The sequence below is a fragment of the Encephalitozoon hellem genome, chromosome I (genome assembly GCF_000277815.2).
Source record: "Encephalitozoon hellem ATCC 50504 chromosome I, complete sequence".
NCBI lineage: Eukaryota > Fungi > Microsporidia > Unikaryonidae > Encephalitozoon > Encephalitozoon hellem.
The window spans coordinates 123430-139086 of record NC_018468.1 but is presented as its reverse complement, the minus strand read 5'-3'; the positions used below and the strand labels follow the sequence as shown (position 1 = coordinate 139086).

General features: G+C 45.1%; 10 protein-coding genes across 10 annotated transcripts; 3 read left to right on the top strand and 7 right to left on the bottom strand.

Annotated features, from left to right (window-relative positions):
• Window positions 1-220: 220 nt before the first annotated feature.
• Window positions 221-2809, top strand: EHEL_011230 (Rho-associated coiled-coil domain-containing protein kinase; the record flags this gene model as incomplete). Its single annotated transcript, XM_003886678.1, has 1 exon — window positions 221-2809. One exon carries the CDS (start codon window positions 221-223, stop codon window positions 2807-2809), a length of 2589 nt encoding a protein of 862 aa, XP_003886727.1.
• Window positions 2810-2884: 75 nt separating this feature from the next.
• Window positions 2885-3232, bottom strand: EHEL_011220 (frataxin; the record flags this gene model as incomplete). The annotated part of the gene is made up of 1 exon (XM_003886677.1): window positions 2885-3232. The coding sequence occupies one exon, from the start codon at window positions 3230-3232 to the stop codon at window positions 2885-2887; it is 348 nt and encodes a 115-aa protein (XP_003886726.1).
• Window positions 3233-3276: 44 nt separating this feature from the next.
• EHEL_011210 (WD40 domain-containing protein) lies at window positions 3277-4503 on the bottom strand (the record flags this gene model as incomplete). The annotated part of the gene is made up of 1 exon (XM_003886676.1): window positions 3277-4503. One exon carries the CDS (start codon window positions 4501-4503, stop codon window positions 3277-3279), a length of 1227 nt encoding a protein of 408 aa, XP_003886725.1.
• Window positions 4504-4590: 87 nt separating this feature from the next.
• Window positions 4591-7500, bottom strand: EHEL_011200 (WD40 domain-containing protein; the record flags this gene model as incomplete). The annotated part of the gene is made up of 1 exon (XM_003886675.1): window positions 4591-7500. The coding sequence occupies one exon, from the start codon at window positions 7498-7500 to the stop codon at window positions 4591-4593; it is 2910 nt and encodes a 969-aa protein (XP_003886724.1).
• A 75-nt stretch (window positions 7501-7575) lies between these two features.
• EHEL_011190 (nuclear distribution C-like protein) lies at window positions 7576-7983 on the bottom strand (the record flags this gene model as incomplete). Its single annotated transcript, XM_003886674.1, has 1 exon — window positions 7576-7983. The coding sequence occupies one exon, from the start codon at window positions 7981-7983 to the stop codon at window positions 7576-7578; it is 408 nt and encodes a 135-aa protein (XP_003886723.1).
• A 307-nt stretch (window positions 7984-8290) lies between these two features.
• Window positions 8291-9217, top strand: EHEL_011180 (purine nucleoside phosphorylase; the record flags this gene model as incomplete). Its single annotated transcript, XM_003886673.1, has 1 exon — window positions 8291-9217. One exon carries the CDS (start codon window positions 8291-8293, stop codon window positions 9215-9217), a length of 927 nt encoding a protein of 308 aa, XP_003886722.1.
• A 140-nt stretch (window positions 9218-9357) lies between these two features.
• EHEL_011170 (uncharacterized protein) lies at window positions 9358-9987 on the bottom strand (the record flags this gene model as incomplete). Its single annotated transcript, XM_003886672.1, has 1 exon — window positions 9358-9987. One exon carries the CDS (start codon window positions 9985-9987, stop codon window positions 9358-9360), a length of 630 nt encoding a protein of 209 aa, XP_003886721.1.
• A 249-nt stretch (window positions 9988-10236) lies between these two features.
• Window positions 10237-10635, top strand: EHEL_011160 (uncharacterized protein; the record flags this gene model as incomplete). Its single annotated transcript, XM_003886671.1, has 1 exon — window positions 10237-10635. The coding sequence occupies one exon, from the start codon at window positions 10237-10239 to the stop codon at window positions 10633-10635; it is 399 nt and encodes a 132-aa protein (XP_003886720.1).
• A 38-nt stretch (window positions 10636-10673) lies between these two features.
• Window positions 10674-13727, bottom strand: EHEL_011150 (uncharacterized protein; the record flags this gene model as incomplete). The annotated part of the gene is made up of 1 exon (XM_003886670.1): window positions 10674-13727. One exon carries the CDS (start codon window positions 13725-13727, stop codon window positions 10674-10676), a length of 3054 nt encoding a protein of 1017 aa, XP_003886719.1.
• Window positions 13728-13850: 123 nt separating this feature from the next.
• EHEL_011140 (uncharacterized protein) lies at window positions 13851-15578 on the bottom strand (the record flags this gene model as incomplete). The annotated part of the gene is made up of 1 exon (XM_003886669.1): window positions 13851-15578. One exon carries the CDS (start codon window positions 15576-15578, stop codon window positions 13851-13853), a length of 1728 nt encoding a protein of 575 aa, XP_003886718.1.
• Between the last annotated feature and the right edge of the window lie 79 nt (window positions 15579-15657).

Sequence of the window (15657 nt, the reverse complement as noted above, 5' to 3'; positions counted from 1 at the left end):
AGAGTATTCCATGGACTCTTCTGCGAGCAGTGCCTTGGCAGGTGTGAGAATTGTGCTCTCGTTTCTGGCGTTCATGGGAGCACCATCTTTCCACAATTAGCCTGGATATATGGCATGCTTGAGTACCCTGCCTCAAGATTTTAGAGCAGGGTTGCTCTGTCACCTATACCTCTGGGCACCAACTTTCTCTTGTGTAAAAACATTAAAAATCAAAGTCCTTATGGAGATGGAAAGGATAAACATAATTGGAGATTGTTTAGAAGCTGTTTACCATGAGATATCTGAGAAGAGGATCGGTGTGCCACTGGAAAGAATCAAAGAAGTTATTGGGGAAAAGACAAAGCCTTCTGATTATGAAATTGTCAAGAATGTGGCCAAAGGTGGGTACGGAGAGGTTTTCCTTGTGAGGAAAGAAAAGATCTATGCCATGAAGAGGGTTTCGAAGGAGTTGGTTCTTAGGCAGCCGCACACTGCACTGTTCATGGCTGAAAAGGAGGCGATGGTCGACTGCATTGGCAGCGAGTGGCTTGTTTGTGCTCACATGACCATGCAGGACGAGGAGTACCTCTACTACTTGATGGATTTTATTCCCGGAGGAGATTTCATGGGATTACTGTCGAAAGAGGATGTCTTGGAAGAGGATTGGGTGAAGTTCTATGCGGCAGAGATTGTTGCAGCACTTGATGAGCTCCATAGGCTGGGATGGATACACAGAGACCTGAAGCCGGACAACATACTTATTGGAAGCGACGGACATGTGAAGTTGGCAGACTTTGGTAGTTGCATTAGGATGAAGGACGGGAAGGCGAAGTCATCCATCACAGTTGGAACGCCTGATTATGTTTCTCCCGATGTCTTATGCTCCGTGAACGAGGAATGCGAGTATGGGGAGGATGTGGACTTCTGGACGCTTGGGGTTATAATCTACGAGATGGTCTATGGAACCACGCCCTTTTACTCCGACACCCTGATGGAGACATACAGAAGGATAACAAAGGCAGAGTTTGGGTTTCCATTCAAGGTATCTCCAGAGCTTACGAATTTGATTGAAAGTTTAATAACAACAAAGGATAAAAGAATCAAGATCGACGACATAAAGGGCCACAAGTTTTTCGAGGGAATAGACTGGAGCAGGCTCAAAGAGCTCAGGCCGCCTTTTGTTCCCGAGATAAGCGGGGACTCTGACACATCACATTTTGTGGACACACAGTTTGATCCTGAAAAGAGAAACCTGGGTGTGAAGGGGAACTATATGCCGTTTGTAGGATTTACCTTTGACCCGGGATTTGTATCTAAGTTCTGCAGCATGATAGAAAGAGAGGGGCCCAATTGCAATGGGGAAGGCTCCAAGGCCAGAGAGTACGAGGGGGCTCTTGAGGGTCTTTTAGCCGAGATTTCTGAGAACAAAGAGGCTCTTGAACTCCAGAAGAAGGAGTTAACAAGTGTGAAGGCGGAGCTCGAAAGAACTAGAGCGAGGCTGGAGGACTCCAAGAATGAAGTTCGGAATCGTCAGAAGGAGCTCAAGGATGTTTTGACGCAGTTGCTGTCTGAAAAGGAAGAGCTGGAGGAGGCTAAGTCTGAGCTTGAAAGATACAAAAGCTGGCTAAGGAACATAGCCGAGGAGGCAAGCAATAAGGCCTTTCTCTCTGAGGAGTATTCTAATGCAGAAAAGAGGTCTGCAGATGGCAGCGAGACTTCCAAAGCAGGGTTTGAGAGGAGAGATGCGCTGCTCAAGGAGCTTTCGTCGACTGTACACAGAGCCAAGAGGGAGACGGAAGAGATTCTAGGCATCTTCCATGGACTCCAGGAGACCATGAACAGGTTTGCCATGGAAAATAAAGGCCTGAAATCTGAGATCGAGGTTTGCAAAGAGAAGTACCAGGAAGCTTTTAGAATGAAGGCAGCAGTTGAATATGAAAATAAAAGCCTTACCGAAAAGCTTAAGTCTGAGGGACTCGATAGTTTGAAAAGACAGCTTAGGCTAAGAACCGCGGAGATCAAGGAATATGAGCAAAAGCTTAATCAAGAGATACTTTTCAGGAAGAGCATAGAGGAGGAGCTGAACTTTCTGAAGAAAGAAAGAACAAGGGTCCATAGAGTAACTGTAAGGCAATCATTTTCATGCCACCTAGTTAGTGGAGAGTCTATAGTTGTAAGGATAGAGGAGGATCGTCTTTGGGTGGGAGACGATGCCCACTACATCTCAAATGTCTACGTTGGGGAGCTGAGACCTAACGAGCTCCACCATCTTCCACAGAAAAAGATCCCGATGACACTAAGGATAGTCTTTATGAACGAAGAGGTCAAGAGCGTGAGCTCGGCTGGAAGAAGAAGCCTCAAGTCTCTGGAGGAGGATCTTAACACGGAGATGGCCATCAAAGAAGGAATAGAGAAGATTAGAGCTCTGCTTCAAGGAAAAACACTTGAAGAAGCAAATATGCAGCTTGAAGGATCAAACAGAAAAATAAGCCAACTGAAGGCAGAGATTGAAAGAAGCAGGAAAAGCACAATTGTAGAAAACATTCCTGAAGACCCCGTCAAGATTTATGAGTTTAATAATCACCTGTTTGCTACCAAGACGCTGCCCCAGGGATCCCTTTGTGACTTCTGCAATGAGGTTTTGTACGGGCTTGTTAACCAAGGCTTTGAATGCAGAGATTGCAAAATGGTTGTGCACAAGTCCTGCTATGTTCTTGGAGATATTTCCTGTGAGCTTTACTCGGCACTGAAATCAGGAAAAACCTACTATGTCACGATGAGGACAATTGAGGAGAAGGAGAAGCTTCTGGGCATAACCAAGGGATATTGAATTTTAAAGATATGGTGATTAAAGAGCTTTGTGGAATAGAATACCTCTACTCACAAGTGCATTCTAGATGTGAACTCATGCGCTATTTAGTTTGCTATGTATCTTTTTTAGTTCCTCCTCGATATATTTGCTAAGTGTGACATTGTTCTTGGTGTCTATCCATTCGTAGCTTCTGTATATGTCAAACCTCCTGGGCCCTGTTATCGGAGACGAGGCCCATATCTGCATTGACGCCGGCTGCTTGTTGAACATGTATTCCCCAACATTCCCAACCTTGATTTGAAGATTTCCGTCTTTATAGTCCGCATATCCATCGCACAGGTTGTCTTCCAAATGCTCAGACAGGTTTGACAGCGCCTCATCTGCAAGCCTGTGGTACAGAGGCTTTGAGACTTCTTTTCTTAATGCCTGCCTGTGGATCATTCCAGGGGGCAGCCTATTGCACTTATCTTACACAGGCCGTTTTCTTAATAGTTAAACACTATGAGCCTGCAAGCACCAGAGTCCGAATAGTATCCGATAGATATGCATCTTCCAGATACCTCAACCTTACTTATTAAAGAGGAGGCAGAAAACAGCGTTCTGATAAATCTTCCACTAAACAGATTATATATCTTCACCTCCCTCTTCGTTCCAACTATCAGCAGGTCTTCAATCACCGCCTGTGCCGTTATATGCCCGTTCTCCTCGATCTTGTACACAAGAGCATTTTCTAGTATATCCCACTTGCACAAAATCCCGTCTGCTCCAGAGCTGAGTAGATAGCGCCCATTTCCCACAAATTTGAGCCAGATCACCAGCGACCGATGGACTTTGTATGAGCACAGAAGCCTTCCATCGAGAGACGAGACATGCACACTGGAGTCGAGGCTTCCAGAGGCTACATAGTTCGACGAGAGAGAAACAGAATACACTCTAAGTGAATGTGATTTTAAATATCTCAGGAGCCTTCCCTTTCTGTAGTCCCATAGAGCAACACTTCCATCGTAGGACCCGCTCACAAGATAGGCCTCATTTATGTCCATGCACCTAACACTCATCGTATGGCCCTTGAGCACATTAAGACATGTCCCACTGAAGTTCCAGACCCTTATCTCCGAATCTCTGCTTCCAGTTACAATATAGTCCTCATACATCTTCAGAGACCTGACAACAGACTTGTGCCCAACAAGGACGCAAAGCGTGCACCCAGTATGCAAGTCCCAGATCCGCGCCGTCTTATCTGTGCTTCCACTCACAAGAAACTTGCTGTTGACCATGAAGGTCCACACACCTCCTTTGTGCCCAATGAATGTTCTTACGAGCCTTCCATCCATCCCAAATATCTTTATGGTCTGATCATCCGAAGAGCATATCACCTTGTCCCGGTCTATCTGCATATACGTGAGATCAGACTGCTTTGTCTCAAAATCAACACTTCTTTCGTTTCTGGAGCGAGATATGTTTTTCACCAGCGTGTATTTGTTCCTAATCTCACTGATGTATCCGGAAACGCAAGGATATCTCCCAGACGTAAAGAGCCTCCACAGTGAGAAGTCGTTTCTTAGCTTTGTGTAGAGAAGGGAGTTACACCTCATTAATCTCTTTATGTACTTCACACTCAGATGAGCAATGATCCTTGGAATCAATTCTTGAGGAAGGTTCAAAGCGCCGTACGAATTCTTGTCTGGCTTCACCTTCTTTTTGTTGTTCATAGAACCCCAAGGGCTTATCTAGAGGAATCTCAATTTTGGAGCTAATCAAGAGGAGCAACAATGCAGAAATACCATAGTGTTTTATTATTACTGGAGAACACCAATCCTGCAACTTGTACATACATCGCCGTGTGCGCTTCTGACAAAGCATAGCAGACATGTTTTTGCAACAGGCCTTATTTCGAGAATGTCGTGGCAGAATACACCCTCGGGAACTTCGTACCTGTCTTCTGGATCTACTTCCTCTGTTGCCTTCTCAATGGCTCTACTGTTACCCCCTTCCTTTTTGAGTAGTACCGCCAGCTCTTTTGCTTGCTTCAAATTCCCATTCTTTCTAAAAACCATGATGGCAGTAGACGACGCCAGGACATGGTGCTCCTTTTCAAGCGGAAGCTCAGAAAAGTATTTAGCCATCATGATGTTCTTTAGAGGTGATTCCGTCTTCCTTCTTATTTTTTCCACAGCTAACCCAGAGAGATATGACCCTATTTTCCTTCTTTCCTCGACAAAAGCTTCGCTTGCGTTATTGTCGCGTATGTAGATTGCAATTTTCACAATCCCCGCCAGAAATGCCTCGACAGCTCTTCCAAACTTGCCTTCTGTCGTCAGAGACAGCCCCTTCTCCATTATCTTATCTAAGTCTTCAGAGGTTTCAAAACGGCCGCTCTCGTCCAAAGATTTCTCATCAAAGGGAAGGTCCTTAGCCATACCCTCTTCTTTTGTCCTAGGTGTGCTTGGTTCATATTCAGGCAAGGAACTGTTCTTTTCATAGCTTTCATATTCTTGTAGGGCATCACTCGAGGCTGATGATTTGAGCCTGAGAGAACCAGATGCCTCCGACTCCATATGGTTGCACTCCTCATCCTCAAGGGCCGCTTCTTTCTCCTCGCTCCTACCTTCATACTTGCCAATCACCCCAATCCTTTGGAAATACTCAACATCTTCTAAGTACATCATGATCATGTTTTTTGTGACGGAGTCTACCTTATCCACAAGTCTCCTGATCTTCTCATTGTCCTTCGAACATACATAAAGCATAAACAACATATTCCATTCCTTTATGTTTTCAAGGCATCTTTCTGCTATATCTACCCTACACTCCCTTATGGCCGTATCTGCAAGTCTCCTGTTCATATCTCCGTCTCCTTCCTCAATGCAATATTCCATGCACTCATCTAACCTCGCATCACTGAGACAGAGCTCAAACCGCTGCCTACTATCCCTAATGTACGGAAGGGCCAGTGCCCCCTTCTTTTGCCTAACAAGATAGGAGAGAGGTGCAAGCCCAGGCATCGTTCCTTCCTCGATCAGAGAAGTAACATCTTCTCCAGTCAGAACAGCCTTCTTGAATCTTATTTCTGTTAAGTCCACATCGGTGCATTCAATTCCGTCATCAGACAAGAAGTAAACGACCTTTCCCTCCTCAAGAGCAAATGGAACTATAGGCTTCTCAATACTCTTCAGAACCCCTGAATCTTCAAACGCATACTTTAGGTGCCTGTAAGTTGCATACACAAAGACGTCTTCATAGAAAAACCCATCCACAATAGAGGCTATCTCATTGATGCTATTTACAGGATTCAAGTCAAGATCATAGACCAGAATGTCGTTGCTCCCAATAAACGATATCCTGTCATTTGAGCAGGCCACCTTTGTTGGATTGAAGGGAATGCTGAACGATCTTTCTTCCCCCTCAACAAAGCACATCGTGATGCTTCTTCCATTAACTAAGAAAAAGAAGTCATCGTTCCCCTTGAGCAGCCTTCCTTTGGAGGAAGAAAGAAGGCTTCTGTTCTTTGAATTCATGTCCCCTCTGAAGGCTCCATCCTCGTTCTTTACAATCAGCTCCATATCACCATTCGAGTTCCTAAACAAGGCTCCCTCCCCAGATTCCCCCAAAATAACCTTTCCTTCCATAAGAACATCAAATCTATCGTAGTACTGTACAAGAAGATAAGGACTTTTGGAGCAAATAGAAACCACGTCCTTTTTCACCTTGAAGAGCATCTTCTCAGTCTTGAAATCGCTGAAGTAAATCTTGGAATCCCTCAAATAAAAGAGACCCTCGCCGTCTACACAGACAATCTTCGGCTCAGAATAAAGATACACTTCAAATCCAGAATCATGGCCTGCTGCGTACAAATTCTCTTTGCTAGCCACACACCAATACCTCCCTTCTGTACGGCACTCAACAGACTTTCTGCCCTCTGTGTCGTATACCGAAAACAGCCCGTCCTCGCCAGAGCTCAATATGTATTTTCCATCACACAAAAGCCCGGTCACAGGCCCTTGATGGTTGTACATAACCTCTTTCTCCCAGACAGATGTATCCGACCATTCCCAACACTTAATGTCTCTATCATCTCCTCCACTAACGAAGACTTGATCCTTGACCGCAATCGTATTGATTCCTCTATCGTGTCCATCCACAATCTGCTTTATGACTATGTCGGGTAGTAGTGAGTTCTTCTTACTTCCTTCCTTCAGCCCTCTGCAGTCCCAGATTCTTATGGATTGATCCAGGGACCCGCTCACAATAGTCTCCTCTCCTAGAAACCTGGCTGCCATCACATAGTGACAATGTCCCCTGGCAGTTGCAAGGAGCTTTCCTGTGAGCATATTCCATACCATTATTGTTTGATCATCAGACGCACTAAGAATCCATGGCTTTGTTGGATGGAAGTCTAACGACCTGACAAAGTCCTCATGCCCCTTGAGCCGGTTTGTGATCCTTCTTTCGGTGTAACTCCACACTCTTATGACCTTATCGTCTCCTCCGCTCACAAAAAAGTCTCCTCGGGGATGAAATAACACAGCCCTCACAGACCCGTCATGGTCAAGAAATTCGTGGATGCAGGCGCCCATTTGGTAGTCCCATGCCCTTATGGACCCACTGTGGTGCCCAGAAATAATCACAGGCTTGCTTGGATGGAAGCTGAGGCTCTTCACCCTCGAAGTCTCCTTCTCCATGATCCTTTTGATCTCCTTCGCCGTCATAAGCCCCTCCTGTGTTTATTTTTTGAAATATTTTCCTTGGACCTGAAAAAACACAACATTGCAATTCCATAAGCTTTAATCACACAACTCGCTCGAGTCCTTCTTGCCTGTGTTGTGCATCATCTTCTCCACAACCTCCCTTGCCTCGGGATCCAGCATGCTTATGTCGGCATGCTTGTCCTCAGCCAGCTTCTGCACATCAACAGTTTCAGACCCTACTAGTAAGCTGTCCCACCACTCGTTTCTTTTCTTTGTTATATTTATATCAACAGTATCTCCATCAACTACCCACCATAGGCTGGAGGAGTCTACTTCGTGCAGGAATTCCCCATCCATTATTACGTCTTCCTGTATCTTCATAAGTACTTTCCTACCAACGACGCTTATCTTTACTGAGCTACTATCCACACCCTCAACCATTGGAAATCGGATGTTGATCTCGTTAAGCTCCTGATCCCATGTATACTTTGCTTCTTGAGGCATTTTTATCAGGGCTTCTCTACAGAAAATTTTGCTCTAGAAGTCCGAAATATACAGAATGTAAGGGCTTTAGAGAATAATTCTACAGGCTCTTGGTACCTACTGAGGGATGCGCAGAGATGGAATGAACTGCTCGGCTTTTCCTAATCGCAGAATCCACGGCTTATTCATCTAGATGCACGACTGAACTTATAACTCTCCTGCACACCCGGTTTTCATGAAACTATCCTCGTGCCTGATGTGGTTTAGGATATTTAAGGAACCTTCTTTGCTTTAATTTAATTTAAGAGGAGTGCAATGGCATCCCAAGATGTTTACGGAAGTCAAAGCAAATAAAGGCTTCGGAAGCGGCTCCCATGATTCTAGCATAAAGTACACTTACGAACTAGTCAAGGACATCTCTGAGTTTGTCATGAAGAGAATACAGATAAGTCCAAAAGTCGGCATTATCTGTGGGTCTGGAATGGGGGAAATAACAAAGGAATTATCAGGAAAGGTTGAGATAAGATACAAGGACATACCTCATTTTCCTGTTAGTACCGTCCAAGGCCATGATGGCAAGCTTGTCGCTGGTAAGATGGGTGGTGTAGAGGTTATATGCATGCAAGGAAGGCTTCATTATTACGAAGGATATCCTCTATCCACATGTTCTATGCCCGTCAGGATGATGAAGCTCTGTGGAATAACACACATTATAATCAGTAATGCAGTTGGGGGAATTAATCCAGACTATAACATCGGCGACATCATGATTGTAAAGGATCATATTAATTTTCTTGGGTATGGTGGAGTCAGCCCACTAATTGGGGCCCACGACGAAAGGTGGGGGCCAAGGTTTGTTCCCATGGACAAAGTATACTCACAGGAGGTTCGAGAAAAAGCAAAGGTTGCTGCTCAAAGACTTGGCATCGAGCCTTTCCTTAGAGAGGGTGTTCTTTCCATTGCTGGCGGGCCATGCTATGAAACTGTTTCTGAATCGCGGATGTTACATAAGCTAGGGGTTGATGCCATTGGAATGAGTGCGGTGGGAGAGGCCATTACTGCACACCAAGCCGGGCTTACAGTGTTTGGGTTCAGCCTCATTACAGGCAAGTGTCCCATGGAATATGATGTTGATTCTGAGATAAGTCATGACAAGGTGGTTGGGTGTGCCCAAGAACGCGGGATATTAGTTGGGAGGTGGCTATCGGAGCTCATTGAAATCCTAGCACCAAGCTTGTCTTGTGCTCGGACATAAGTACGCCTCCTTCCAAATAGCAGGAATCTATCTGCTTATAAAGCCCTGGGAGCTAGCTTTTAATGGCATTCAAAAATACTCCATTACTGCTGGATGCCGCGGAGTTATAAATAAAGTTGATGCTTGAAAATTTATTTACATCACAAGATTGAGAACAATGCTGTAGTTAGAACTGCTCCAAGTGCCATAATGCTCTTAGCACCCTTCTTCTTTTTTGAAGAGGAGGATGAGCTACTCTTACTCTTGTCGCTTGTAGTTCCTGTTGTAGTCTTTGATTTGTCACCAGTGGCTCCTACAGCAGTGGTAGTGGTGCCAGTACTCTTTGTTTCAGGTGTAGAAGAGGTAGAAGATACAGCAACGCCACTAACAGGCACAACCTCCTCAACAACTGCAACCACAGGCGTAGAAGAAGAGACGAATCCTTCCTGCTGGGGTGCAGTGTACTGAACTATCTCTAAGCCAGATGCAGAAGGGATGCTCTCTCTTACTTCTTGTGCACTGGGTGCATATACAGGCACTGCTCTATTTCCTCCAACCAAAGGAGACCAGCTCACTTCGGCGTGCCCATTCTGTTGCTCAATATACACAGGACTCCCACTAGGCACAATACTGAAGTTCCCATCTCCTGACTCTGTAACCATAAGGCATCCACTAGTATTTCCTAGGTCCTGCAAGACACTACTGGGTATGTAGAGCCCCCCGTTGTTAGTGGTGGCCTTTATGATTCCTACCCCGGCAGCAGCCAAAATGTACAAACTCTTTCTAACCATTGAACCTGCTGTTTAGGCTTTATTTATATTTGGAAATGCAAGGAATTTCTGTTCTTTTTCCATATATAGAATTCATTTAACACTTAAAAAGTTAGAAATATTTCATCCGAAAGTTGTCAATTTCATGGTGTAATGGCCTATCTATTGCCCTAATATATCATATTCGACTCGACTCCCGTCATGGAATGGCAGTGACAATTCTGAGAATGCGGCAGGCCTCCCATTGTTTTTGGTTGCAGACAGGCCCATATGATAGAGAGGATTGAGTCGGATAAGGTGTACGATTTGGTAAGTGGCGGCGATGGCATGACTGTTGAGGCTCTAAAGCAGTTCATAGACATTGTGTTTCTTGATGTGAATCCCCAGCAGGTTTCCCAACTGACACAGTCTCTAGGAAGTGTTGTGACAAGAGATGACTTTAATTCCATCCTCGGCTCCCTGGTGCACAAGAAGGCAGGATGCCTGGACGTATTCAGCTCTTGGGACAGAGGCCAGAAGGGATACATAGACAAATCAGATGTGGAGACGATTCTCAAGAGCTACGGGCTCTCCTTCAAAGAAAGCTATATCGATGCGATGATCGGAATATTCAAGGATAAAAGAATGGGGCTTGACGACTTGAACAGCCTCTGGAAGGAGGAGGAGTAATGTATAAAATGCTTCATTTGTGTTTTAATGAATCTAATTCAGAATCCAAAGAAGTCACTCAAAATCCCCTTTTTCTTGATTTTCAGGCTTTTGTGGTCTGCACAGAAGTTGAATCCAATCCTGATCCTCGAGTCAACAGGTTGGAAGGTTTTGCCATCAAACAATTCAAATTCCATCTCACTGAATCCTTCAGACAGGTTGTGGAGCGAAAACTCCGTGTAGCACAGAAGCGCATTTCTCTCCGAGACATTGTAGTCGCATACCTGTATCCCAAAAACATCCTTTGTCTTGTCTATTTCCATGATAAACGACTCGTTAAACACAGGATTGCTGTTCTTACGCACAGGCTTGGTCGTGTACACCTTGGTGTCATTGACCAGGATCTTGCAGTAGGTGTCAGCCGGGCTTTGTGTAGGCCGGATGTTGCTTCCGTTCTTGATGTAGACTTCGAGATATCCAGCCTTCAGCATCGAGGGTGGCTTGTATGAGCACCCCTGGATCCTCACCTCCATGTCAACTGACAGCCCCTGCTCGTTGAGCATGACTCTCTCTTTCAAAGCCCTCTTTGGAATTATACACTGCCCCACTGTCGAGTTCACTGTTTGGTCTCCACTCTTAACAACAGCATATATCTCTTCGCTCCCAGAAATAAAGGTGAACGTGTCATTGAGCTTTCCTCCCCTGGTGAATCCAGAAGCCCCGATTATCCCATACTTGTTGCTAAACTCAATGAACATTTCCTGGCTGTGCCCATAGAACCTTCCAAACTTGGCCTGGATCACCTTGACGTTGTTCTTCTCTTCTGGTGCCCCCGAATAGTCTCGGAGAGCTTCTTCCTCAATGCTAAGAGTCAGGCTTATCTGCTCATCAAGTAGAAAGGCTTCCTTCCTAACTCCATCGCAGGGCCTGCAGCTTATCTTGTCTTCTCCAATAAACACATCCCCGTTTATCGTCTCCTTGTAAAGCCTGAACCTCAAGGCGTCTTGGGGCTGGATGGGAACATAAGACGTCCTCTTGATCGGTAGTGCAGAGGTGAACGTCTCCATCCTGAAGCAATCCGTGTTGGTCTCGAATATTGCATAGTAGACCCCCTTCTCGTTCATGGAGTCCACAGAAACCTTCATCATTCTTTCGTAGTTTACAAACTTGGTCGCCTTGTCAACCATATCTACATAATCAATTGTGAACGAGAGCTCCATCCTTCCGCTGTAGGCATCATTAAGCTTGTACTTCTCCTTCTTGTTGAAATGGATGTCCCTCACAGGAATCGACACTCTTCCTATCACCTCGTTGGTCTTGTCATTCATAACACATATCGACACAACATCAACTTGGATATCTCTACAGAAAAATGTAAAGCTTTCGTTGTAGATGGGGGAGTTGGTCCCAAATATCCTTTTCGACTCAAACACATAGAAGGTATTCTTCGACGAGGGGAGAAGCCTTGTGGTCGTTGTTTCAAGCCCAGGAATGATGTTTGTAATGGCGTTTCCTGTTGTCTTGATTATCCCGCTAACCATCATTGCCGTCACACTCACCGTGTTCTCGATAAACCCCATTGGGATGCTGGACTCCTCCCGATTGATGGGAGATACAATTACCGTGCAGAACGTGGAGTACGTGTATGCCTTCGACGCCTTGTTCCCCCGAAGATCCTCAATACCAACCAGCATCATCTTGATTATCCCGCTGTTGCTTCTTTCCTTTTGTATAGGATAGAACTGCAGATTCGTGTTCAGAAATGAATACGTCTGTTCATCCTTAACCAGCCTTGTCTTGTTGAAGAAGGTCCTTCTGGGATCGTACAGATCGCACCTCGCAGACTCCTCGATCTTGCCCAGGGGAAGGTTCTTCAGGAATATCGATCCGTTTCTTCTTCTGGTCTTTCTCGACTCACTTCTTAGAGACAGCCCTATCCTCGAGTCGACATTCTCAATAGGCATGTAGAAGTGCTCGTTGTAAACAATTCCCTTTCCTTCTCCATACCCCGTCTGGTACCCAACCCTTCCATCCACATCTATTTCAACAGACAGCCTTTCATCCTCCTCATTCTCCAGGTTAAGTATCTGGAGGCACACAACCCCAATCGTCTTCCCCTTATCCTTCGAAATCTTGTCAACGTCAACCGTAATGGAGTTTGGGTTGACAACCGTCGTTGCCAACGAAGAGTTGATTATGCTTCTTATCCACCTGCTGAGCCCTGGAACATCCATTATATCAACCATCTTCAGCGGAACAAGGGTAAAGTCAAACTCAGGACTGTCCATCAGACACACCTCCACATCTTTGACAAACACATTCTTAGAAAACAGGTTTGCAACAATCCGCACCCTCCCCTTGAAAAACAGCTCCTTAACAAGGATCGGGAGGTTGATTCCTATCCCGTTTCTTGTTCCAACCCTGGCAGACAACTGGATCTTCGAGTTCCAATTCTTGCTGTCGTCCTCCAGGTAGTTGACCACATCCCTACTTATCTCTAATGGCACAAAGGCAACCTCCATTTCTATTGCAAGAGTATTTCCATCCATGCTTATGTAGGATATTCCCTCTATAAAAGGCGACCGGCTTCCAAGGGTAAACTCTGTCAACCTCAGCCCATTGAGAAAGGGTGGCGTGATCTTGAGAAGCTCGTTGTTGACCTGCTGATACACCTCCGCAGAAATAACAGGCTCCGCAACCTCCCAGAACTTTTTAACGGCATAGTTCAGCCACTCAACAGTCTCTCCACTATTCCTGGCCTTCTCCTTTCTTGCACTGTGGTAAACTAATGACTTAAGACTCCTAGTGAACCTTTCAACCTTGCGGTTGTAGACAAAGAAAATCACATATCCAACAAAGAATAGGTTAACAAAGCTAAGGCCCGCCTTTCCTATGATATAGCCTGCAACAGACCCCACAAAAATCAGCCCGGGAATTCTTATGTAAAAAAAAAGCCCCTCTTTCGGCTCCATGTCCAAAATGTCCTGGAATTCCTCGACACTTCTTTCATGGATCCTAAGCTGAGGCTCAACAGCCCTCTTTGGAACATCCTCAGGCAGAAGAGGCTTGGATAGCTTCTCCCTTCTGTTGCTGGTTGTCGAAAATTCTTCCATTCAGGGTTTGTTTCAATGGATTTTATTTTCTTTCAAAACATCTTGATAACCTGAAATCGACGAATTGGAATCATTCCGTCACAACATGGCCAGATTTGGTTTCACTTCGACATCTCTCCCCTGTCATTTTTCATAATTAGCATGTTCATAGGTGGGCCCCAGATTCACAATCTCCTTACCAAGGGGTGCAAACCTAATGTCTAGCTTGCACATAATCGCCAGAACCATGTTGACAAACTTTGTATGGGCTGTCCACATAAAGAACCCACTTTGGAAGTTGATAGAATGCTTTACAATTACTGTTAATCTCAAATGATTGCAGTCGACTATCTCCGAAAGACTCACACTTGCAGTAATGTAGGACTTGTCGTGCCTTACAAACCTTTTGATCGCCTCCCTCAGTAGCTCGATCTTTCTCTCGGGTGTTCTTGACGATACTAATAGCGAGAGCCTCCACTGCTGCTGCTTCGACCTTCTTATGTTCAGAATGGCCTTTTCTCTTATCACCAGGTTTGGGATTATCGTCTCCATCCCATCCCACGTCTCGAGAACAGTGCTGAACAGCGAGATCCTTCGAACCACCATATTCTCTCCGTCAATGTGAACCCGGTCTCCAGGATCATACGGATGGGTGTATATAATAAACAAAAACGACTCCACAGTCATCTTGACTATCGGAAGTGCGGGAAGTATCACCATTGGAAAGATCAGCTCCAGCAGTAGTGGTTGTGTTTTGAAGTACATGGATATCATTAGGTACCCAATGATACTTTCAAGGAGAACCAGAATAAACCATATGACATTCAAGAGTCTCCTGTTGTCCATAATCGTTTTGTACAGATTGTCCCTCTCCCCGTTAATCTGTCTCCAGTTCTCCTTGAAGACATCATAGTTTATCCCTTCTCCTCTCTTGAAAGCAATCAACGAGTATGCCTCCTTTGCATTTTTCTCTCCAAATTGCGTCCGAAGCGATTCAATCGTTATCAGCCCAGGCCTTGCCGGAATCTTCTTGGTTCTTTTCTTGTCTATTTCCAGAAACCCCCACTCTTCGCCGCTGATGTCCTTCCAATCAATCTCTGGCTTGCAGTCCATCCCAGGCATCATCTCGGACGGGTTCATTGCATACATCCTTTCTTTCCTCTTCTCCTCAGGTGTAAGAACTACCTTCTCGATCCTCAGAATATCTCTGGGCGGCCTCCCCTTTTCACTAGCAAACCCATATGTCTCGGGATCAATCGATATTCTTTGTCTTCTTACCTTCTTTTTTGATCCCACATTGCTCTCGATGAAATCGCTGTCAGAAGCATGCTCTTCATAAGGATTTTGGTCATTCCATAGATCAAAAAGCCCGTTGGCTTCTATTGGCTTTGGGCGCCCCCTATTAAAATACTCGTCAACAGATAGGTTTCTCTCCAAGTCTGCCGACTGCGGGCCCTCCACAGAGTGTATGATGTATTTCTCTAGCTTAAGGATGTCCATAAAGTTTCCCGTAAGTATTTTGTTTTCAAAGTTCCTTTTCGACGACTCGTAGAGGTATGCTCTTATAAGATCTATGGAAAGGAGAATACCTCCCAAAACCAAGGGTCCGTGGGCGCACTTTGCTGAAGTTAGTGATGCTGTTGTATATGTTAGAAGCCCCCCAACAGCAAACTTTATAAGTCTCGAAAGCACATTTGTGACTACGCTGAGATGTCTTCTTCCAATAAAGCTTCTAATTCTGAAGTAGATCATGAAGGAGATGCCGTTGAGAGGCAGATATAGTATGCACTTTGCAATCCTTCCCGCAAAAGCGTATGCTAGAAGCAAAGCGATCAGAGTCAAGGATGAAAGAAGATTTGAACACCATCCCATTCCTTTAGGGTGGAGCCAATCATGTATTATGACGTATAAGGAAACGGCCAGGGGCATTTGCAGCTGGCTTCCAAAAGCA